General features: G+C 39.5%; 1 protein-coding gene across 12 annotated transcripts in view; it reads right to left on the reverse strand.

Moving 5' to 3' along the window:
• KALRN (kalirin RhoGEF kinase) overlaps positions 1-25,400 on the reverse strand; it is a 513,673-nt gene that overhangs the window by 204,555 nt on the left and 283,718 nt on the right. For all 12 annotated transcript variants that reach the window (XM_054069262.1, XM_054069263.1, XM_054069264.1 and 9 more), the window contains exon 11: positions 11,847-12,038. In XM_054069262.1, coding sequence (XP_053925237.1) covers positions 11,847-12,038 — 192 coding nt within the window. The remainder of the gene's footprint in view (positions 1-11,846; positions 12,039-25,400) is intronic.

Genomic DNA, 25,400 nt, shown 5'->3' on the forward strand with positions numbered 1-25,400 from the left:
CATAAACACAGAAGAAGAAAAATGGCCATGCATATAAATCATCCTTCTGTTTCAAGCTGGGGAAGCCAGCAGTTTTTTTGGTTTCTTGCTGTTCTTCATCATATTTGATTTTTCCACTCAGGGAATTTCCTTTACAAAAATGAAAGGGAAATCAATAACTTGTTTCATTGTTAGGAATCTGCTGTTTTCTTGAAATTATCATCTGAAGACAGAGGAGAAAGTTTCTCATACCCTACTGCAACTTCAGAAGAAAATCTTGTTCAAAAGCATCTCCAGAACTCAGCTTTCAGCAGCAGCCAAAAGAATTTTGACATTTAAGATTCTAAGTCACTTTTTGAGTACACTTATAAATCAAAGCAATTTTTAAATTATTTAAACTTAAACTGTACTCACCTAGAACTGAAACAGTCATTAATTCACTCAAATATATTAACTCATATTGGTTTCAGATATTTCCAATAATGACCTCTGATTGCAAGGATTGGCATACTAAAATCTATCAGAATCTAGGTCATGCTTGACTCAGAGGCCTTTAATCCTTTAGACTCCACCAATCCCTGGGAAATCCTAATACAAAGAATCGGTCAATATTAATAAGATTAGGAAGATATTTCAGAAACAATTTACAACAGGAACCTGATTCAAAAACTTTGGTTATGTGCTACAACAGCACCTGAAATAAATTGCTACCAACCCAACTTGTGAATACCACTGCAATGAAAAGATGAACACCTTGTCATTGAAACACCAGAGTCACAAAAGCTGTTAATCATAAACCAGAAATCACGCCCTGTTTGTCACAGCTCAGGAAAATCAGTCCCTATTAGGGCTTGACGTTTAATTCCAATGCAACTATTTAACTGATTTTTAAAAGTCCTGACTATTAAACCCCAAATTGCCAGACACTTGTGCATTTCCTGACTCATGCTATGACCTACTCTAAGCAGTTAGCTAGCTTAGACTGGGTGAACTGCTACAATTTTGCATTGAAATTTGACATATTGCACAAAACAACTTTTATCTAATATTTGCATAACTTGGCTTTCTTCTTTTTATTCTTAGCCTGAGCAGAATTGGTGAGCACCCATCCCATCCACACACACATGTCAAACTGCTGTTGATCCTGTACAGAGGGTGTATGTAGATGCATGCAGATAATTCAAATACCAGCACAATATTTCCACATCCAGCTGCGGTGACTTATACTAAGCTGTCCAGTTATGTCCACAAAACGAAATAATCTCTGCACTGTATTACTTAGCACGTACTAAACTGAAAGATACAGAATCCTGGAAAACAATAAAGAATGAATACAAAAAATAATTTTTGTAGTTCCTTCAAACTGATCTATGCTTTGGTATGATTAATTGGATATGGAAATACTAACATATTAGTGGTAAAACCTGAATTAAATCCCTCTGAGAGATCCAGCCATAAATCTGACTCAGGCAAACCACATCTAAAAATGTCATACCTGTCAGTTACACAGAAGTCTAAGTCTAGCCCTAAAACATCCCTGCTGAAGGTCCAGAGAGGCTACAAAACTGAGCTTCATTTATTAAGTTAACTATGACTTGAAACATGAAAAACAATTCTCTTCTGATTACTGGACCAGTGGAAAAGAAGGATGACACGCAATCCCCCTTCTTTTAAGGGAACATCTGGCATCTCTCATGCATTGCTTCAACTTCTGCATCTTTCTTGGACATAAAACACAAGCAGTTTCCCTCCATCCAAGAGACAATACAGCTCTTTATTTCCAGCTATTTCATCTGATGCAATACCCTTCATTTTTCTCAAGTACTTAATGAGACCACTTACTGGAGGTTTGAAGGACAACTGTGCGTGTTACCTAGAAATTAATGCTTCTGACTTAGAGCAAGGGACCACTTTAAACGAAATCTAAAAGCTAAAGAGATTGCTAAGAAAATAGTGCCTGCGTGTTTGGAATAACTATTAAACATCCAGTTTTTATATGCTGCTATTTGCTAATGCCAGTGATGAGTTTTAGTCCCCTCAAAATCAGTGTAGTAACACTGAGCAATGAGATCAGTTGAAAGCAAAGAAACAGAGTTCAAACCATGAGAATTATTGTTGTATAACATTTTTGCTAGTTGTTCAAAACAAGGATGTTAGAAGTAACAAGTAGCTTTCCAGGGTATATGTTCTACCCTTTTACTATTTCAAAGAAGTGTCATGTGTTGCAGAGCAGGCCCCAAAAGGATGGTCATGCCAACTGAGTAAAATAAACATCCATCACAGCAAGGCTAGAGCAGAATACACAAAAAATGCAGTTAAATACGGGGACCTTCTTTTCCCACCTGATTTTCGCTGCTTCCACTTCATGACTTGGAATGTTATTGTGTAGAGAACCAACCAAGGGCAACTTGAGAAAAAATACCAAAGTCAAACAGAATTGCTCCAGAGAAATGTCCATCAATCCTGTTTTCCCACGCTACTATGCCAGGCTTCCACAATCCTATTCTGAGCGGTTACATCTAGCTTTGTCATAATATGTGTTAGAAAGTCACATAGACCTCAAGTTCAGGTTAATTTATGGTAGGACTTCAGCCTATGCTTATGTCTAAGCACCTGTTCAAGTGCTGTTGTGAGCGTGGCTTTACTGTGCAGCCTTCAGGAAAGGCTTTGCCTTTCTACCTTTCTTTCTGCACCAACATGGTGGAGATAAAACCTCTCAGCAAAATTAATCTTCATCAGCTGCATATTCATATTTAGAAAGCATCCAGTGCCGTTTCAGTTGAAAGAACTGATGGTTGTTATAAATTGGAAGCATATTTCCACAACATTTTCCAAAGTCACTTTCAAGGTCTTATGGAAATGTCACGGCAACAGGAAAAACAATGTATATAACAATGAGCTGTAACGTGACCACATGCCACCAGTGAAGTGTCACACAACGACAGCATACCTAATAAAATGTGACAAGAAGGGATACGACCAGACACTACATATGAAATGCCACAATATGTGACTTCCATGGTAAGACACAGCTGACGAGGCACCCTGCTGCAAGAAGTAACGTTGTCAGATACCACCAAACCAGTTGGGAAGAAACAGCAAGTGGAAAGAAAGGGAACATTCTGTGAAAAAAAAAAAAAAAAAAAACAAACCAAAAAAACCCAACCTGATCTCTTCCTAATCTCTTTCTTGCTTTGTCTCTTTTCCTTGCCAATTTCTTGACATTCATCCTTGGTAGGGCTGCATCTGGTGCTTCTGAATGCTGACACTTTTTAATTAGTACCCTTGCCTATGGCAAAAGGATTTGCAATGCCTAAACATCTGATGCTTTTTCCAAGTCCTGCATGGACCAGATTGGTATAGCACAAAATAATCTCCTCTCAATGGGAACGTGATTTGGGTAGCTATGCTTACATCAGGGAGTGCGTAGATCCCCAGCCCAAGGTCATGTAAATGTAATTCAGGGACTATTCGCTCCAGGAGAGAAAGTTGGCTTATAACTGAAGAATCAGAAGTACTTATTCTGTGTTCCTTCTGCTACCATCATGAATTGCAGACACATGTTTCAGTATAATTTCAATACAGGTTATTTGTAATTACAAATCAGAACGCAATTAATGACAGTAATTGTACTAAGCAAACCAAATTCTGCACTTTATCATACTGATAATAGGCTTGGAGAAGTTCTTCCTACATCAAAAGACTTACTCAGATTTACACCAATGTAGTACAGTATAATTTGGCATGGAAGGAGCTTTCTAAAACTGTAAAATATACACTACAAATTCAGGAACTTAGTTAAATAAAAGCTGGTACCATTACATTTTCCACTAAATTGTTCTCTGGTTTTAAATATTTCTTTACTTCTGAAATGCAAGTTGCACTCCTCTTTCCTCTGTACTTTTCCCACTGACCAGCCAGCCACTTGCAATCTTACCCTGATCTGCTGCTTTGAACCTTTTGAGAAACTTCATGCAGTACACCCTAGGAATCTCTGAAATAAATCACTTGTGAGAATCCTGAATCATTCAGAAACTTGCTAAGGAATAAACAAACTCTGGGACCTTTCTCTAACCAGTCTTATTGGATCCATCACTGACACTAACATTTTTAAAGTAGTCATGTAGACTCTGTTGCATAAGTCTACTTAAGGCACAGTGGAATGTATTTTTGAGTGATGAGTAAATTACAGGAGTGACCCTCAAAGCCCCCAGATGGCTTTGAAAATTTACTCAGTACGGAAATTATCACAGGCACTGGCTACCCACTCTGTTGCCTTTATACACAGCAGTAAAAGCTGCAAGCCCACACACTGGTACTGGGAGAAGATAATCTTCCTCAGCTTCAGGAAACTGGGAAAATGGGCTGTAATGTGACTAATAAAAGGATACTTTACAGGAGTTGACATATTCTATTTAAAGGCGCTCATAAAACACCCTTCCAGCTGCAGCATGAACCACCATTACCTGAAGCGCAAGGCACACAGGCTGGAGACCCATCTCTAACACACAAAACACATACATGAGTCCTCAAGAGCCAATGACGATATTTGAGTGAGATCAAGCAGTCAGTCAAAATGCCAGTGAATGGCCTGAAAAATGCAGATAGCGAAGTGTGAACTTAAATGCAGTCCACAGGAATCCTTTGGCTAGCAGGTGGTAGAATGACGGAAAGTCCTTCTATTCCATGCACCAGCCCTTTGCTCTGCTGCAGGTCAGACTTCCTGAGATTGGTCTCTATGGCTGCATTTAAAAACATTTACTACCTTGATTCTGTCTCACAATTTTTTGCCATCACAGATGGCACAATTTTATTCACTAGCAGCCTGGCCATGCTTCAAACTCCCCAGCTCAAGAGTGGGATGTGCTGCCAGGATACCACAGCTCTCTCTATTCCCAGCTTCTTAATCCTTCATGAAAAAACCTTGCTTCTAGACAATAAACGGACAGGAAAAAGAGGAACCCCACACCACCCCAGCTGTCCTGCTTCCTCAGTCCCAGATCTTTCATAGCTTTACAAACAAGATTTAACTCTGCAAAGAAATGACCAACATGAATAACTGGTGAACGTTTGCATTTTGGTTAAAGCCATGATCTATGCTCTGGGGTTGGAGAGGGATTTGCTCTTATTTTGCTGCTTCATGGTAAACGCTGACAACCCAGAATGAACTTTTACACAGGTCACACAAAAATAATGTCTGCTGGTCTAACAAGCATTGGTTCTGTGTGACTTGTGTAAAAACTCTCCCTACAGCCCCAATTATCAGAATGATAACAGTCAGCTTGCAAAATATCTGTCTTCTCCCAGGAATCTACCATCCAGGCAAAGAACTGCACGTGTTACCTCTACGTGCAGTTCTGGCAGTTCACTTCTCCAGTGCACTCTGCTATCTGCCTGCAAATCCATCTCTGATGGGAATATCAAAATGTTTATGAACTAAGCACTTATTTTTTTTTTAAAAAACATCTGCATTTACTTAATCACATTTGCTTTTTTTCACCCCCGTGTCTTAAGACTTCTTTGCTTAAAATGCTCCCCCCATCAAACTACTCTGATTCAGCTCCCAGCAAAAATAATATTCATACTTGTAAGAGGCATAAATTTAAGATTTGATGTTTCACAGCCTTGTAGTGAGTGGAGAGGCAGATATTTCCAAAGTCCAATTTTGTATGCTGCTTTGTACGTATTGCAGCAGTTCTATGTATCCCATGGAAGGAATAAAATTTCTAGCTTTCGAACAAGGCATGTGGTACTTCGTTCTAGCACTGAAAAGTGCTGGGATGTGAAATGGCCAGTCAGTGAATACCTTATGTGCAGAGACCCCAGTTTGGGTAATTTTAGTATTTTGTGCATTCATTGTTTTTTAAATCTGGCCATAATACAAGAAAAGGAACAAAAGCACTGTCCAGGTGTAGTGTATAAGTGTGTAACACAAATACTTCATGGTAGATCAATACCTTTTCAGGAATTACAGAAGTTGACAGCAAGTGGAAATGCTGAACTGATTATCACCTTCATCACAAGTCTGTATTATCTAACGGCTGATTGCAGTTAAAGTCAAACAATAAATTAAGTTCAGTAACATTAACTTTGAATCCTGGGCCAATTTACAGTGAATGACAGGATTGTTCAATATATCCCAGAATCACTGTCATGTTTGCTCCATGATTAACTTTGATTCATTCAGTCAAGTCTTCTGACAAGAGTCAACAGCTGCAGACCTTAGCCCCGTGAGCTTTCTGCTCGATGCTTCCCAGCAACCCAGCCACAATTTGAGGGCCAAGCCCTGTCAGATTTAGTGACCTATACTGAAATAATCTCCTAATCACGATATTCAACTGAAGCAGAGAGAATTTAATTTCACAGGCTTCAGTTATCAAGTAAAATTAAGTTAGCAGTGCCTGCAATAAAACAGTTACTGTTCCTAACTGACAGGGTAAACCAACTCCCATTACTCACTTGAATAACCCAACTGATATCTATGGGGTGACCAAGGTGACCTGCTGAACACAAATAATTTAGGTCTATATAAGAAGCTGTCCGACACTTAATGGTCTAGGACTTTGCTCTTAGTTTCTCATGGCCTTATCAGACAAGCTGTTCAAAGTGAAACTTTCCATACCAGGTATCTGCCTAAGGCTGAACTTGATGTATTTTGAGGTAAAAGGTCCAGAATGAGAGGATGGGAAAAATGGACTAACTTTGCCTATATTAGAAAAGGAGTTGTATTTCTGCTCACACGAGACACTCTTGACCTCCACACTTTCAAGAAAGGGTTTGAAATTTTACAAAGTTTAGTCCTGGTGTCAAGAATATACATGATGTCATCCCTGTGAAAATTTGCCCAAACTTGGGCACTCAGAAGACCTCTGCCAAGTTCCAGTTTGATCATGTTCAGTAAGAATCTGTTAAAAGTTTAGCAGTTTATTTTTCCAATATTAGATATTTCCTGAGCATACTCATTCCCCCATTCTGCAGACCAAGCAAACCTGGCAGGGTCAAGCACTGGGCAAGAGTCAAGCACCAGGCAAGCACTGAGCACCTCATCCGACCTACCAAGGGCAAACAAAGCACAGGGCACCGGGCCTGAAACTGCACTACTCTTCTGCTTTTAGCTCTTGTCTTCCAGGACACAAGGCAAAGGTGGTGATCTGAAACCCACTGAGGTATGAGAAACCTAGAGGTGGTAAACCATCCTTTTCATGCGCCAAAGAACTATGAAGCAATTGCAGAACTGCTTTGTAGTTCAGGTAAGACCCATGTACTGCAAGTGGATCTAAATTCAGCGAAGTTCCCTTTTGTTCTTAGCAACTTGATTATCAGCCAATACAAGTAACAGAACAAACCTTTCCCTTAGCTATATAGAGAATACATTGAGGGACATACACTTTCTCCTAAATGCCTACATTAACCCTAAAAGCTTAAAATCCCGCCAATGAACCCAGAATTTATTTGCATGTATATATCACACGTAGCTATCTATGTGTAGCCTCATCTCAACACTTACTCAACTAAAGTAGTTCCCAGGCCCTTCGATACTGTTGTTTAACCCCCAGCTTCGAAGCTGTTTCTGTATCAGAAACTGGTGGCAGCAATATTTCCTGCCACTTTAAGCCAGACAAAACAAAACAGAAGAAAATCTTTACAAAAAGTTAAGACACTGACAAGATACTAAGTTATCATTTAATTATGCAAGAGGATCTTAAAAGCTATTAATGATATGGAAATGGTGAAAGTACTTTTTTGTGTGTACATTTTTAGGATTGGAATTATATACTGTAAAATACTTCAGGACGATAAGTATAAAACTGTGATACAAAGGCAAAATATTAAGATTCATGCAATGAATTACAAGATGTTTTTACTCTTTTCCTTGAAGTTTTTGAGTCTTCAGGGTGTGATTCTAACCCATCTGCAATCTCTTCTACAGGAGGCTCAAAATCTATTATGTTTTAAACAAAATGAAATGACAGACAAGAATCCTGTGTCATCATTTGATCCTAGCAGCTCAGAGTTCACAGGAAATCATCAACTATCATGAGATTTGTAATAAAACTGCAAGATCTGACAAACCTGCCAATAATCAATTCAGATCTGAAGTAAGAACCTGAATTCAATGACAATCCTGAAAGGAAATGTTTGGGTACAAGTCTGTTGAGTGCATTTTTCCCACTAATAATAATTTATAACTTCACTCTGCCATACAGATAATGGGATTTGATTCCTGAGGTACCACATTTCTGCTCACACTGTCTGTCAGGAACGCCTTGGCCTAAAAGGGTATGAATATATTGACTATAAACTAAGAGATCATAATGGGACATGTAGGACAGTGGAAGACAATAGGTTTTTTATAGGCGTGGCAACAGAATAACTACGTTACTTATGGGTTATGACACTAACAATGTCCTAAGGGACTACTCTAAATTTATGCCTCTAAATGACCATACCAGAGAGTCATCATTTCAACCCACTGCATGTGTTCTTAAGTAAGGCCACGTAAAAAAAACCCCAAACAACTTGCAAAAAAATATTGTTATGATTAATTGACAATCTTTTCAGTATTCCTTCAACAGTATAAGTGAGTACTGAGCAGAAGGAATCCTCTTATGATGCTTTCACATGAAATTCAAGTCTACTGTAGTACAAAAGAGCCACTCAACTTTCATTGCTCACGGGATATCTGGATTTAAATGACTTCCTAATCCAACACTATATATTATTTTGAAGAAATTCTGGCGAGGCAGATTACAAAAGGAAACATTTCTTTGACACGATCACATTTAAAGCTGTTTAGAGGTGGGCAGAGTACAGGTGAAGCAGTGAGAAGTTCACAGTCAGTGCACCCATCCACACCTGGGAATTACATCAGAAGTACAATTCATCTGTGCTAGGAAGACTGTCAGCAGCAACATGTTCATTTAGAGTACTTCCATTAAAACCATGTCAGTAAGACCAATCCTTTCTACTCAATTCTCCCTTTCGCCAGGTCTGTCTCAGTAGATTAATACATCAAGAAATAATGAACTTGGGAAACATAGATGAAAAATACATCTAGGCTTTAGTTTCCTGTGTTATTGCCAAGAAAACACGAAGGGAACTGTTCACTCATTTCCAAGGACATAAGAGAAACAGTTGTTAACAGTTTAAGAAGTGTTTTTAAAAACTACAAAGGGTGAAATGAATAATGATGGTTATATTAAGTAACTAATAATGCCTTCTACAATAATGCAAAACACATCAGGTGTTAAACAGGTTAACACGCCAGCCAATCTACTTTCTCCTTACCCCAAAACATTCCCAAGCGATGGGTTTGGATGGGCATAGTACAGTTCAATACCAGGAGCAGCACGGCAGGTAGGAGGGGCAAGGTTAATCAAGGAGGCCTATGTCAGCACTGTAACTGGAATGCCTCCTGGTAAAACAGCAGCAACGGATCTCATATATCCCTGTATTTTACTGCTGCAGCAAAAGGATTTTTTGCCTTGACATCTACTAGAATTTAAATCTAACTCCAAACTCTTTAACTCAACAAAAAGTTCTACTGATCCAAAGAGAATTTTACTTGATAAATCTTGACTTTAAAATTTGAATCTAATATCATCTTTGTTGTTTGGGACTGAAATCTCAGCAAATACAATGGATTTATTTTTAAGCAGTTTCATAAAGTGAGCGTGGAGTGGATCTGCCCTAGCCAAGGGAGGAAGTTGCTAGAGCAAGAACTTGCACTTGGTCCAGCTCAGCTTTGTAGGCTGTGAGGTGTCTCCAGGGCTGCGTACAGAACCCAGAGAGGAACTAATGGAGTTCAGTTGGTATGAAACAGAGAAAGGACATAATATTATCATAGGCATGGTGACAGAAGAAGGACATTTGTATTTCTTCATTTTTGAGAAATCCAGCTGTCTGGTTTATATTCATATTGAAGAATGACAATTACATTAAAAAATGAAGAGGTGTTGGGCTGTGTGACTCCCACCAGTGCAGAAATGTGTCACTGAAAGAGGCAGGTAGTGACACTCAATGAAATTCAGTGAACCTGTAGAAAAAGGCCCCCTCAGGATTTAATTAACACAACAGTAAGGAAATTAAAACTTCCTTTACCTCGCAGATCTACCATGCATCCTCCAACACTGGGATGCTGCTGGAGACTGCAATAATTTCAGCAGCCTCCTTGCTCCCAATGCAATGGCTTTCATTCATTCTGATGAATGTAGATTCCTGTGTCCACCCTGACTTTGCTGTCCCAGTTCTGTGCGACAGCTCCCTCGTCTGTCCTTCTGGAGAGAGACAGACAGACAGAGTATGTCCACCCTGGATCTCCCTAAAACCGACAGCAACTGCTGAGCTTTCCAAAAAGGCATCACAGCACATGGGTAAATGTCAATGAAGCAGAGATTTAGTTTACTCTCAGTATCTAGAAAACAGCGTTGATGCTGTCACAAAAGACTTTTTAAATAGTTTCAAAAAAATACGCACTTTTATACACTGAAACAAAGCTCCTTAAAACCAGGTGAGTCGAGCAGGCAAATTCCTTTCTTGCTGAAGGAGGGTAGAAGTCTAGTGCACTGCAATCCCAAACCTTTCATATAAGGAAGCTCTAGTTCCTAAACTCAAATTAGGCTACACAGTACCAGTAATCATCAGAAGAAATTTATAAGATAGAAAACACATTCTACTGATAACTTCCTGGAGTAATGCTTATCTCTGTGTTACTAGTCACTGCCTGCATAGGTGAAATGAGGTTAATCACAGTAGGAAATTGTTATGAAATAATTTTGACTGAGGAAATAACCAATTAAGTTGCCCCCACAGCAAGTATGCATAGCTATAAGCATTTGAGCTACTGTGGAAACAATAGTATTATTCACAAGCTTAAAGTAACTAGATTTTACCATATTGCAGAAGTGGGATGTAAAAGGAAAACTTTCCCGTATCAACAGCTATAATGGACAAACTTTAACTTCAACCATCTTCCATATTTATGTGTGTGTATATATATTTATATATATGAATGTGTGCATACAGCTTCTATTTAAGGAGGCTTCCCAACATGCTAAAGCCTGCTGTACACAGCTTGTTTGCAACATGCAAATTGGCACACACAGACAAAGCCTTCGGCTTCTAAGAGCATCTTTCTGATCAAGTGTGCTTTTGCAAAAAGATGCTGCAGACTATGAAAACAACCATTCTGACTAATTCCATCTCTCTCAGCAGAAACCTTGTCTTTAAAAGTCGCTCATCACTGAATGGCCTTTGGTCTGCAGAAAAATGTAAAGTATCCTTTAATTACATCCCCAGTGGCCACCCATTTGATGTCCAGTCCACTGTATCTCTGGCAACACAGCCTTATCTCTGGATATTTTCAATTACACTAAAGAGCATTTACTCAGGTCCTCCCTGATTCACTGTATCAGTATGTGGCCATTTACGCCTTAACCGTAATTTTGAAAAGTGAAGTCTGCCTCATTAAACAATGTAAGAATTCCAGTAACACTTAACAATAATCATTACATTAATTAACATTACCTTCAAACAGAATCCCTCTGAGGACACATATCACACTGCTAGCACATTTATACCTAATGTGTTAATATCAACTCATGTTCTTACAAGAAAATTCTTGCTTTCTAACAATATATAATAGTTGTGAATTAAGCACTGCTTGATATGTTGTCCCTATATTTCAGCATACTGTGTCGTTCACATATTTCATTCACATTTGGTTTGCTCTTTACAGAAGTCAGTCACATGCATCAAATGAACTCGATATCAGCCCTGTGCAGTGAAGATGCCTCTTCTGTGTCATCAAAGCTTTCAGTCAGTCTCTTGCAGCATTACACAGATAAATTCCCTCATGCACATCTTACCTCTTTGGTGTGGGTATGGAAGGAGACTGACATATCCAAGAGAAGTTTCCTCTGTTCGACCCTCCGGACAAAGTCCTGAATGCGCACTTCCAGATGCCGGGCTGCTTTATAGATCTCTTCAGGGTCACATTCCCCAGTCTGAGCCAACTGCTCTGCAGCCTCCAAAAGCTTGTCTGCATTGGTGTATGTATTCTATCAGCAAGCAAAGCAAGAAACAGAGTATGAGTAATACAATTGTGGCAAGTAAACTCCTGAGACAAGCTCTTTATACTTTCAAAGGCATGAAAGCAAGTGATTATCAGAGTCTTAGAACAATAGTAATAATTGCTACTGGCACTGTCATTTGTGAAAGGAGAATGTATAAAGCCACATGGACGAATCCTTGAGTACGCATGAAATATTTTCTTACGTGAAACACATCACCCCAGCTCAATCCTGCCAGGCACAGCAACAGGACTATGTATTTGTTTATTTTCAAGTCCCCTGGAATTTCTCAAAGACAATGTAATGAAGCAAGTGGGAATAACCACCTCACAAGCCTACAGTGTCTCACGTGACACTCAGCTACAAGCTCATTGCAAAGGCCTCCCAACAGCTATCACATTACAGCAGGCAATCATGTCAGCCAGATATGACTCAGCCACAAGAAACATTTGCCTTTCACTAGCTTTTGTGAGATAACTTGAGAAGACTGTCTTCAAGTTCCTTCTATTTTTTTTCCTTTTGTCTACTGTTCTGCATTATATTTCTAACCAGAGAAACACAAGGGCTAAACGATGCACCCAAGGCACGCCAGACTGTGGAGGAACAGAGGTGAATTCCATCAAACTTATCCCAGCTTTCAAACTATCTGCCCATCCTTTCTCTCCATCTTCCATGTTTCTGGAAAACACCACTGAACTAATTAATACTGCAGAGAGTCTCATAAATAACAGCAGAAATGGGAAGTCTCATCTGCTCCAAAGCCGTAGAGCTATGATTTAGTCAACTATGTTTAGCTAACTAAACCTAGACAGTCCTTGCTGTCACAGAAAAGCTTTTTTCACTCAAGTGGAGGCCAATAGCTCTGTGGTGTTTAACACTTAACAAAAATAAGAAGAAGCAAAGATATCAGCTTAAGGGTGTTTCTGGTAGTGAGTGAGATCTTCAGAAATGCCCAGCACTGGTCTTCGACTTCTCTCGCTGGGAATTTCAACCTCCCCATCAATAGAAGCAGAATTGTAGCACTTTCTTTTTCAAAACCCTACTGAGAAACCTCTTCAGTTTAAAAAAGCATTCATTTTATACATATACACAAAATAGCTTTGAACATTGTGGACACACGTGTATAGCTGAACATTAAAGCTACACTGTCAAGCATAAAAGCCATTAATTAAGTCATGTTGTTCTTACTGAGATGATACTCTGCTGCAGTCAACAGCTGTTGCTGGAGAAAATATTCAATAAGAAGATGGAATACTCTTCTCCAAGTGTTTATTGGGGGAAAATATTTCCAGTTATAAAAAGCAGAAAGAAAACAGCTCATTCACTGTTCATTTCCCAAGTTTCTGAGGGCAGACTATAAACTTAGAGTATTTGCATTTCTCCTTTTGGACTGTTAGGAATATATTCTAGACAGTTTTGTTGCTAATAGTAAAATTTTATTCCCTCACTTCCAGGCCACTGCTATAATGGTTGGGTTGTTAACAGTGGCAAAACGTTATGTTTTAATAATTATTTTTTGGAAACCTCTTTAGCTGAGAATTTGTAAAAAAAGTTCTACTTAATATGATGTGAATTTGGGTCCAGTTTCACCCAACAGCATCCTTTCTGAATGATTCTCTTCCAATAGCACTTGGAGCAAACGCCAACACTAGCACTATTTTTCCAAGTCTTCTCCACTCTAGAGTTTTTCACATATTACCACTACAACAGCTCGAGCATCAGTCCAGCTTCCTGGGCAAAAGGCTGCCCCCTGCTTTTATTTATAATATTTAGCATACTTTTAAATGCATTCATTCTCTGCTTATGGCACAGATTCGAGACACAAACACCTTTGCTGACATACAGTAAGAATACTACTACAGACAGCAAAGGATGCAATGGTCCTGCAGCAGTCCCTTCGTATCGCACAATGTTCTCCAAAGGCAACAGGGATTTTCCTCAAGGAATCTGGCTGGATGTGGAAGGAGCCACATGCAGCGTTTCCCCTGGGCTGTGCCAGGCACTGTCATAATACAGTGATGCTTCCCTGAATCATCCATACCTAATTTTGGACACAATGCTGCACTGCTTGCCTACTTTGTACATTTTTCACTCTGAGCTCACTCATTTGTCAATAAACTCTTCAGAGTCCAGGACCTTATTTCATTTGTTTGAAGGTCTTTGCACCTGGATCAGGCAGGGTGGGAGAGAGAATTAAGTCTTGAGATGAAGAAAAGCAGCCAGAAGAGGTTCCTTAGATTCCCAGCCCTTCTGAGACTTGTAAGGGTCTACCAGCAGCACAACATCTGGATACACCTCAAAACTGGCATCAAGATTTAAAACTTTGGAAGAAGGTAAGAGCTAACATAACCACAGGAGGACATTTTTGCTACTAGAAGGACAATCATGGTTGTCCGCTTTTCTGCAAACCGTAGACCCACTGAAGATTTTCTATATCATCCTGAGGAAGATGACATCCAAAATGGCTCATCTCTCCAGAGGGAAGATCCCATGAAGATTGTCGCTTCTACATCTGTTGAAATTAATTCCCATCAAACAATGATATCACAAGTTCCACAGAAAAATAGTCCATATATTTAAATAGAGTTATAAAATTCTGCGCTCTCTGAAACTAGGAGTGTGTGGTATTTTTTCCTAACGTTGCATTAACCCCTGAGAGAATTGTCATGTATATACTTCTGAAATTCTCAGTGATCTGCTAACTGGCATCACACTCTGCACTCTTTCAAGCACAAAACTATGCTCCATCTCAAATCTCTTAATAATCTTTCTATTCTAATCTTTGCATAATCACCTATTTCAAACATGAAACCTGCAATCACAAAAAAATCAAACTGCACCCTTCAGCTTTCAGAATGGAAATAGCTGTAATACACGCTTCTGGAATTCATTTTAGACAGAACCAAAAGGCATTCACATATCTTCTTTTTCTTGCAAATAACAAAAATAAACACAATTATTGAAAATAAATTGACTAACAAAGCCTATGTAACAATCCCTGCCATAATTCGGACGTGGAGGTGATTGTTGTCTTATCCCATGGCAATATTTACTAACAGGATTCCCATAACTCTGATTCATTAATTGTTAACAGTTTGATATTCTGTAGGAAGTTGAAAAAATGGTTCATGAAAAAGCTGATGTGAAATTTGCCTGTTACTTTTATCATACTTTCCTTCGCATCTCAGACCAACAAGTGGCAAAACACCGGGACCCATTTCCATCTCTGACCCTGGTAGCAGATCTCAGCTGAGATTCCACTGTGTCTCCAGGTCACTGCACATGAACCCACTGCTGCACTGGACATGCGCTATCCAAACACAGTGCCCTCTACAAACTGTCTAAGGGATTTTCTTAAAGTTGAAACGAACATTACTTTGTCCATAATCTTTGTGCCAGAGATGTGCTTTGTCAACTGATCCCTTCAAATCTTTTTAACCCAGAGTAGGAGTTGCATTGATTCTCAATATCAGAGAGCACTGGCTGCAGGCAGTTGGTGCTTAGCCTCATTTGTTACACAGAAAATACCATTGAAGTGCTCAGTACAAACCAGCCAATTCTGATTTAGAAGTATTTGGCACTTTTTCCTAATTAGAAATAAAAAAAATTATTAAAAGAAAAAAATACAGAATAATGCATCAGTTAATTCTTGGACCAACATCAAGTTAGAGGCAGCAGAACAGAAATATTTTGCCTTTCTTATTGATGATACCCATTGTAAGCTAAAGAAGTCTAATATCTTACTCAGAAGCAAATCAGAATGGGATGGAGTATAACAGTTCATTTTGAACAGACATACGACAATCATCTAGTTCTATTGCCCAACCACTTAAGGGCTGACCAAAAGTTCAAATGTGTTATTAAGGGCATTGTTCAAATGCCTCTTAAATACTGACAGGCTTGGGGCACTGACCGCCTCCCTAGCAAGCCTGTCCCAGTGTGACCACCCTCTTGGTAAAGAAAAGCTTCCCAATGTCCAGTCTAAACCTCCCCTGGTGTGGCTTTGAGTCATTCCCACACATCCTATCACTGGTTTCCAAAGAGAAGAGATCAGCACCTCCCTCTCCCCTCCCGCTCCTCAGGACCCTGTAGAGAGCCCTGAGGTCACCCCTCAGCTTCCTTTTCTTCAAACTAGACAAACACAGTGTCCTCAGCTGCTTCTTATAAGACATTCCTTCCAGCCCTTTCACCAGTTTTGTTGCCCTCCTCTGGATGCATTCAAGGACCTTCACATCCTTCTTAAATTTTTAGAAAAAAAAAAATAGGGAATAAAAAAATCCCAAACCAAGAGGGAGTGTATTTGTGTTGTTTTACTGCATTTTTAACACACGGATCAATGTAGTGCAGCATTTTGGCTTCAACCCAAATGCATTTTCAGAGAATGGTTCCATGAAGTTTCCCCCCTATTCCTAGCAACTACACTTGTAACTAGTCTATTTCTACCTGTTTCTAGGCGGATTACATTGAAAAAAGCTGTTTCTGATGGTAGTCCAGGGCAGAGTTCACAGCCCAAAACTAGGTAATTTTTTTTGCCGAACAATCTCCTCTTGCACAGTGTTTCACAGCTGTTTATTAGAGAGGTTTACATGGTAACTGTCTCCAAGATCTCCAGCGTGGAGTGAACCACAACAATCAGCTCAGCGAGAGAAAGATGTTTAGCTGCATACATCAGGGGAAACATGAGGTAGGGGGACCAGGGTGGGTGGTCAGATACACTATTGCGTTAAATACAAACCATGTACCCATGACACCAAACTTCCTAGGAAGATGTTTAGGCATGCTGAAGTGGAATGAGGCAGCACCAGTTTGCCTTATTCTGAGTTATCCAAGTTCTGGGGCTGTGAAAGGCAGCTCCAGGCAAAGGTTCCTCACTTAATTCAGACAACTTTGTCACCTGGGTTTTAACATGTAAAAGGCACAGAAGAGACGGCATCTCTAGAGGCCAGTACGTACTGACTAGAGAGAGAACTTAGATGACTAGCTTAGATCTGATCTTCTTGACTAAAGACCAGTGATGTGAATCCCTTCTTATGCCTCCATACTGAAGCTTAAGAGACTTCTCTGATGTGATATCTTCTTTCTGGTCTTTACAGTTGTGACTCAACTCTTCAGCACCAAAGACGAAATCACAGTATTATTACTCCTGCTGTGAAGATGAGATGTCGAGACAAAGTTCAAAGCCTGATCCATCACTAACTGAGAACAGTTAAAAGGATCTTACTGACTTTGGTAAGAACTGGGTTAGCCTCTTAGCCATTTACTCAAGATTGCAGGAGGAGCCAAAAAATAGCAAAGGGCTACAAATAAAACTTTGGAGCCCTTGTACCCCTGTTCTGTGCATAGGCAGCAGGTAGCACTCCTCCCTGCAGAAGCTACAGCACGATTCACATTCACAAAATGATAATTATGGAGCTGATTCTGCATTTCTTCTCAATCCTTATAAACTATTGTTATCTTTAATTATGAAGCTCAGTTACTGCTATCAGATTCTTTGCTCAAGACATTTTGTTAAAACTACCTCTATTTTTTTTGTTTATGTTAAGTGATCTCACAGTCAGGCTTTTGTGGAGAATTATACCTTTAGTAATATGATAGTCAAAGACTAAAACAAGTGACCATGATGAAGCACTTCTTTGATAAATAAATCTGGGGTTTAAGGAAGCATCCCTCTTTGTCAAAATTCCTCTTCTCTCAAGAAGGGCAAAGGCTAAATGCATATGATGATCTAAAGTAAGATGTGATTTTATTCAGTTTGAATTTCACATAATCAAATCAAGACCTGTATTCTTACTTGTGCTCTATTGTTTTAACTCAAAACAGACTTGCCAGGAATTACAGTTAAAGAAGTTAAAGGCCAAACATCTCTCTGAGGCCATGCAGCCACTTGCTCTATCAGTACAGGATTGTTCCCTACCGTACACCAAAACAGAAACTTCTCCAGATCTTTTCAAAAAATATCCAGGTTAACGAAGTTTCCATCGCCTTCTTTGCAGACTGTTCTTCCCTGAGATACGGCAATTCATCTTAACTTTTTCTTGTCATAATTTTTACCCAGTTCTCCTTGGAACATCCTTGAAGTTTGAGCTCTTCAAATACTACACCCTCTTATATTCATTTTTTGATGGACATGTAAGAACGTGCCTACCTTTAAATGACTGAATCACATCTGTTTAAGCAGTTTAACAAATGAGGATCTCAAGTAAGTTTGTGAGCACAAGCATGTGTAAGTATGTGTCCAAGCATCAACTACTTGACAATTTCAACGTAATTATTGCTACTGCTCCCAGTATTGCATCTATTTCTGAACACAGTCTAGGAACCAGAGCACCTGGAACACCACCTATGCTCCAGCACACCAGCAATGCATGAAAAACCTCTCCCCCAGCTCCTGAAAAAGTTATCTTTGCAGCTGATACACGAGGTTGAAAGGTCCTCACACCTCATCTCCCAGTGTGGGACTATGGCTCATTCACAATGTTTGAAATTATTTTTCTTCAGATATTTTCTGGCTGAGTATCTGTATTTACTGATCCATTCTTACTTTCTTCACTGCCATTCGAAGCTTAGGTCAGTTCAGGAGCATCCACGGATTTGGGGAATATGAAGTTCGCTTCCATTTCAGCTGGTTAAGAGGCCAGATATAATACCATGCTGGTACTAATCACTACTTTACACCTCCAGTAATTCCATGATTTCAGTGGATTATCTAAGTATAAGGGATTCTTGAGCATGAAAGAGAAATAAGCAGTCCCTGAAAATGATGAGGTGGACATCACACAGCAGGCTCACTAATCGTCGCCAAGAACCAGATATTTTTCCACGTATCGTTATCTTTTATTTATGATTTTCCCTCAGGGTTCACATATGAATTTAGATGAATTTATTATTTGAATTTAAAAAAATGACACTTACACATTACATTGAATTCTGAAACCCCAGATAAATTTTTTAAAAGCTACCTTAGACCTTCAAACTAATGAATAACCAAGATTAGAATTAACAGCTGGAAATACATTACCTAAAGGAATTCTTCTTTGTGCTATTTCATATTGAGTGCTTACTTTAGATTAAAAAATGTTGGCTATGGTATATTTTATCACATCAACTGTTCGTCTCAATCAGAAGTGCAGTCATACATCAAGTAGAGAATGCTGTTATTACCACAATCATGCTAATTAACTCCACTGTGATCACAACCATTATTCAATGAAATGCCAGTGAAACATAGGTTGAAGTAATGTTTAAAAAGCCATCTAATAGCACACATCATATCCAATATTAATAAATATGCAATGGCACATAGATGCAGCAGGTGTCCACATACCACAAGCACACAAAGAACAAGCTAACTTCTTGGCTTGGTGTGGTCAGATTAACCATCACTGAAATTTTCTATCACTACTAAAACATACAATCTATGCAAGTTGCCTCCAAAGCTATTTTCTTCTTCTAAGTCAGAATGCTCAAAAGTATATTTAGCAAAGTACTAAACCTTTGCTTAGATCTTTTGAAAATGTTGCAAGATTCATTTTCATTTTTGTTGCAAGCAGGAAGACAAGAAATTTCATTCTTTTTGTAGGCGGAAAGACTACTCCACCAAAGGCTTCACTTGGAGCCTGGCAAACTTCCTCATTCTTCCCTGTTTTATTTTATTGAGCACACATGTTCAATCTCCTCTATTAAATAAACCACTAATCACCTATTATGAGTTAAGTGAATAGTCCTACTCTTTCCAGGGAAGCAATCTGCATACTTCATGTTACAAGGAGGGGATATCATTGCAGGATTACACCTGATAAACACCCTTGAAGAAAGTGCAGTTTAAACTGCCAGAAATGTATGCACCTTCACACTCTGTGAGATGGAATTTAAGATCTTTTTATCTACAAAACTCCACATAGGAGCTGGAAGAACGCTCCTTTGGCACAAGAATGAAGTTTTAATCCCACAAAACCATCTTCAGCATCTTTCCTGAGGCAAGAGAGGTTGTCTGCTGAGACAGCAGTGCTGCCCTAGGACGACTCATCCACTGAGTCTTACACAAAACCAACTCCATTCACAAACTAAAGAGCCATCAGAGGAAACAGCTTGCGGAGACTGCATTGAAAAAACTTGACAGAGTTAACTTTGGTGGTCTCACACCCCTTCAAAGCCAGCAATTATTAGATTAGCAGAGCATATGAATGAGGTATCACTTTGGCAACTTAAGGCACCCTCAATAGAAAGTATCTACTTAGTATGGAGGCTCGTTCTGTGCTTAAAGGGGAAGAATTAGGAAATATGATGATAGGGTTATGCAGGTAAAGACTAATTAATACTCTTTGGAATACTTTATTTCTTGTCACTCTACTGCCCTTCTGGGAGAAGCATACCTGAACAGCATATTTAAATGAGATGATGAAAAACTCCTACTGCTGTTAAGTATTTTCAATATTTTATGGACTCTACAAGGAGGTACAAGAATTACGGAAGATATCTGAAACTGATCATTATTGGCCAAGTTTTATCCTAGTATTTATCACTATATCCTATCAGTGATAATATCCATAAAAAGAGTTTGATTCCTTCTGTTTGAGAACATCGTTGCACAGTAGCAGTATGTAGAAGTGAGCAACAGCAAGGATGGCAGAACAGTGAAGACAATATAATCGACTGAGATGCCAGTATACAGTAGTTCTGTCGTCAGACACAAAACTGAACTGGTTTTAAGGCCAGAAAATAATATCACCTGATATTGGTTAGAGTTACGCAGTGTATTGAGAGTACCAGGAAAACAGTGTTATCACTGCACAATGACTTGATAACTGAGTGATTAGCAGAGTGTATGAATGAGAGCTGCTCAAATGACTGTAAGGTAAGAGAGCCTTCGAAACTCATCAGAGGTGACAAGGGACCTCAAGAAGGCAAACTGTCAAGAGTGAAATGCAGTGTTTTGAAAGCTTCTCCAATGATAAAAATCACCAACAATCCCAGACAGTTCATAGCAAAGCCCCAAAACTTCTTCATGATAGGGGGGAAAAGGAGTGGAGAAACGAAGAATCCTGTGGCAGCTCAGAGGTGAGCAACAATCTGGGAGGGCACACCATTGATTTCTTTCCTAAAAGCTCAGTTCACATCTTTTCTGAGCCCTGCAGATACAAGTGAAATCATGACAGCTTTATCAGGTCCTGCCAGTCTCCTAAATTGAAATAACTTCAGGCATTCTGGGTTTAATACCATACTCACAGTTAAGAAATTTCAAAGACATAGCAACAACAGTATTGAAAGGCTTTGGACTGTCAACAGCACTGGGAAAATTCAGTACGAAGTGCAACTGGCAGCACTGCTGCCTTGAAAACAGAGGCAGAAATAAAACTACAAGGATGTGAATTCTGTAAACTGCCTGCCCTTGTTTCTAGTGCCTAGGTTTTTATGGAACTTGCTTTAAATAAGACAGCACAACATTTCCTCTCTGTGTTTCCCCCACAGCCACTACATCAACTCAGTTGTGCCTTTATTTCCATTAACGTAGAGACAGGTTATAACATCTGCCCTGAAGCACATTTTGAGCAACATGGGACTGTTTATAGAATGAGATAACGTTTAACAGAAGAAAATTCAGCAAAATTTTGTCCAGAATTCTCTAAAGCTTTCAGATTAAGAGTTCGTATATAGCCAACTATAGAGACCAGGTAGTGTGGAACATAACACAGTACTCCATACACAACGCATAACAATAAAACTTTCCTTCTGTCTGATAATATGTTACAAAAATGTGACTATATGCAACATAGGCTGCTGCAAAAAGCATCATAGGACCTCAAGATTTGCAGTGAACTCTATTTTGCCATAAATTAAAGGCCACCTCTTACATGCAAACTGATGTTTGACAGAAAAAACACAGGGGAAGATACGCCACTGCCTTTTAGCAGGGTCAGTGCACTGCTGCTTCCTCAGGAAGGATACAGAAATTCAATGAATTTTTTGCTGCTGCTCTTTTGAAACACACATTCCCTTCCTGACACGTTGCACTGCATCAGGTCCCATACATCAGCCCAGGTGGGAGTGGTGCAGGATATGGGCATCATGTCTTGTGGTGCAGCTGAGAGTGCCCTGTGCTAGCATTGTCTACAATCCCTCTAGGATCACAGGGAAGCAGGGAGTCCCTTGATGATCTCCTGTATCCCCCATATTTGCCCAAGTAAGTTAACTAGTAGCAAAGATTTGGTCTTGCCATCCAGAGTAAACCTCACACTTCGGTACACTGCCTGCTGGAGACAAAATACACAATGAAAATAAAACACCAGCACCTCTGTCTTGTTGACAGTTCAAGTATTCCCATTTGGAAGAAGGTTTCCTAACATATCCTGTGAACAGGAACAGTAACACACCATTCGCCCACCACTCAGATAAACTCTGTCCCTGTCCCCCTTCCCTCTGGACCTCAGATAATTTGATGGTGAATGTCCCTCTGCTATCAACAAGAACAAAGCAGCTTCCTCAACTTCAACTAAAACCAGAATAACTTTCTACTTCATTTCCTTTTTCCAGCTCAGCGCCCTTGGAAGCAGGTCAGCAAGATGGTGTCTTGGATTCAGAATCTCTTTGCTGTCAACATTAGTTCAGCTCTCCATCATGGTTTACACGTTGGAATTTGTTTCAAATGAGTAGAAACTATTCTCTCTATCTTATTAGATTTATAAACCGATTTTTCACCACTCTTATTTCCCTGACATGTGAAATGTCTGTACAGATTACCTATCAAATTAGTTCTTCACAGGTGCTACCAATGCAAAATGGACTAAGGGCTCAGTCTTCCCTAAAGCGTAAAAAGATTAAAATCTTCTGTAAGAGCTAGTGAGATGGACTGCACATATATAATAAGGGAGAACACAAAGCGTTTTCACTACAGAGGAAGTACTAAAACATTTTATTTATGCATGTACTTATTTTACACTAGACCTAATCATACACTTTAGAAAAGTTCCAGACAGGAACTAACGTTTTTCATGTTGGTAGGAACACATTCTTATGGGCTGCTTTTACAATAGTGTTCTACCATGTGAAATTCAATTCAAGTTATCATAATCACAACAAAGATTTAGAAAGATAACATTTTTTTTTTATTTCTGGCTCTTATTAGGCGGCCACACAGGATCTGAGATAAATATATCTTAATAATGACTCACAATTAGAGACTAGGTACAGAACAATATTCCCACCAGAAGCCCTTGTGCTAATAAAATGTATTGATTTTTGGCATGTAGCAGAATACTGCAGGCATATGAGATACTGCCTATATAGTCAACATCTGCCAATTCTTTTACTATAAAAAAATCCTGAGAGCTTTCTAGTGTATTCTTTATTTAATGTTGCCAAATCCTTTCCTCTCCCTATCCAATCCTCCTTCCTCCAAAAATCCCAAATCAGGCTTCCAAAGGATAACACTGGACATAATATGAGACAAGAACAAAGATCAGAGAAATTCTCTTTGAGTTGTCTTTTGATCTCTCTCTGCCTGCTACCCTGGAGTCCCAGTTTAGTACCAAATCCCAAACAGAGGATCTGGGCACCTGCCCCCACCCCTGGAGCCATGCTCGGCAGGTCCAAGCAGCAATTTACACTCCCCTCACCATCCTCATTCCAAAATAATCTCCTTATTTTGTGTCCCTATCCCAGCACACAAATCGGATTCCACTCTGTGCTCTGAAATATCTTTTTTTTTTTTTTTCTGTCCGGCATTTCCATGTGACTACAAGAAAACTAAATTTATGATGGTTAAATGACCCAGTGACCCAATTACTGATCCCGGGCGGGAGCACACATTCTGGTGAGTTGACTGATATTTCAGCGTGGCTGCACAGCCCTGGCTGTGCTGTAAGGCTGCTTTTCTCCACATTTGGTTTTCAACACATGACTGCGGCTGGAACATGAATGGAGCTCATCACTCTCTGGCACAGATAAAACTATGAATGCTTTGGGAAAGGGCCTGGCATTGGGAGGGACAACCTGCCCCCACCCTGGAATGGGTCAGAAGTGGTTACTTTTTACAAAGGAGGAATGGTGGGAATGTGTCCCTGTCTGGGCAGCATTTGTTTGAGCCACCTTTATGGTGGGAACAAACATCTACCTCTTACTTTAAAAAGGATTCAACTAGGTCAGTTTTGAGCCTAAAACAAACCCCAGAAGACAACAGTAACACTGTACTAGACCTCTCTTCCCTGCTGTGGAGCACTGCATGTTTTAAGTCCTTCCTGCAGTCAGCTTTGATGTGGGCATTGGCAAATCCAAGTTCTGGTTGTCAATATAAATCCTGGCCACAGGCAAAACAACCAGGAGTCAGCTGCCAAAATCCACCGCTCTCAGCTGCCAAAATCTCCTCTCTCTATGCAGAACCACCCTTCGTTTCTCCTAACACCCAAAGCATTCGCTTCATCTCTCAGGTTGACACACTTAACGTGAAAGCTGCACTTTCCATTCCTTGAAATTAATGAGTGACAAATGCCCTTTTACACTGTGCACTTTTGCTTTGAGCCCTAATATGACTCAGGGGGAGGCAGAAGCAGAATTTGCTCTCCATTTGCTGCATAGCTGTGGATCTCAGTAATGCCATGAAAAGTTACCTACACCGTGCAGAAAAAACAAGTTATGCATTGAACAAAATACTCCAATAATAATGAGGATTGCATGTCAATAGGACACGGTTTCACTGTTTTGGAGCACATATCGGTTTCTGTTGTATTAGCTGCCTACTAATACAGGCAACCATGCTAGACAAACACGTGCACGTACTCACTGGCAGTACAAAAACACCTCCTGTCTCAGCCTCTGACTTCTTGAAATTCTGCAATTCCTTTCTCCCAAAAAAAAGTTTCATTTTCAGTGTAGTGACATGAGAAGGCTGATTCTTCCTGCTTTCTTCATGACAATCCTAGAATCCCTCTCTCTAGCTCAGCAGAGGCTGTACAGGGAGAGAAGAACCTGCATTTTTCTGCATGTGGTTGTGCTCTGAACCAGACACTAAACAAAGATGCCTAAATGCCTCAAACCGTATGCTATTTCCATAGTGACACAAACTAGCGCTAGTTATGCAAAACCAGACCTCACAGACCACAGTTATGGAGGGCAATGTTGATGGCTGGGTCACACGCACTGAATCAACAAGTGAATTATTTATATACATGCTAGGATTTTTGTCCCTGTTCACAAACATGTAATTCCAAAAGACACCTATAAATCCATTCATGTTGCCTTATTCTTACATGGAAGAAACTGAGATCTGAATTCTACCCCAGGGAAATATACTTTAAAAATACGTTTATATGTAATAAAATGTTAGTTGGATTATTTATATAAAATACTTGCAATAAT

Source organism: Cuculus canorus, chromosome 6 (assembly GCF_017976375.1).
Source record: "Cuculus canorus isolate bCucCan1 chromosome 6, bCucCan1.pri, whole genome shotgun sequence".
NCBI classification, from domain to species: Eukaryota; Metazoa; Chordata; class Aves; order Cuculiformes; family Cuculidae; genus Cuculus; species Cuculus canorus.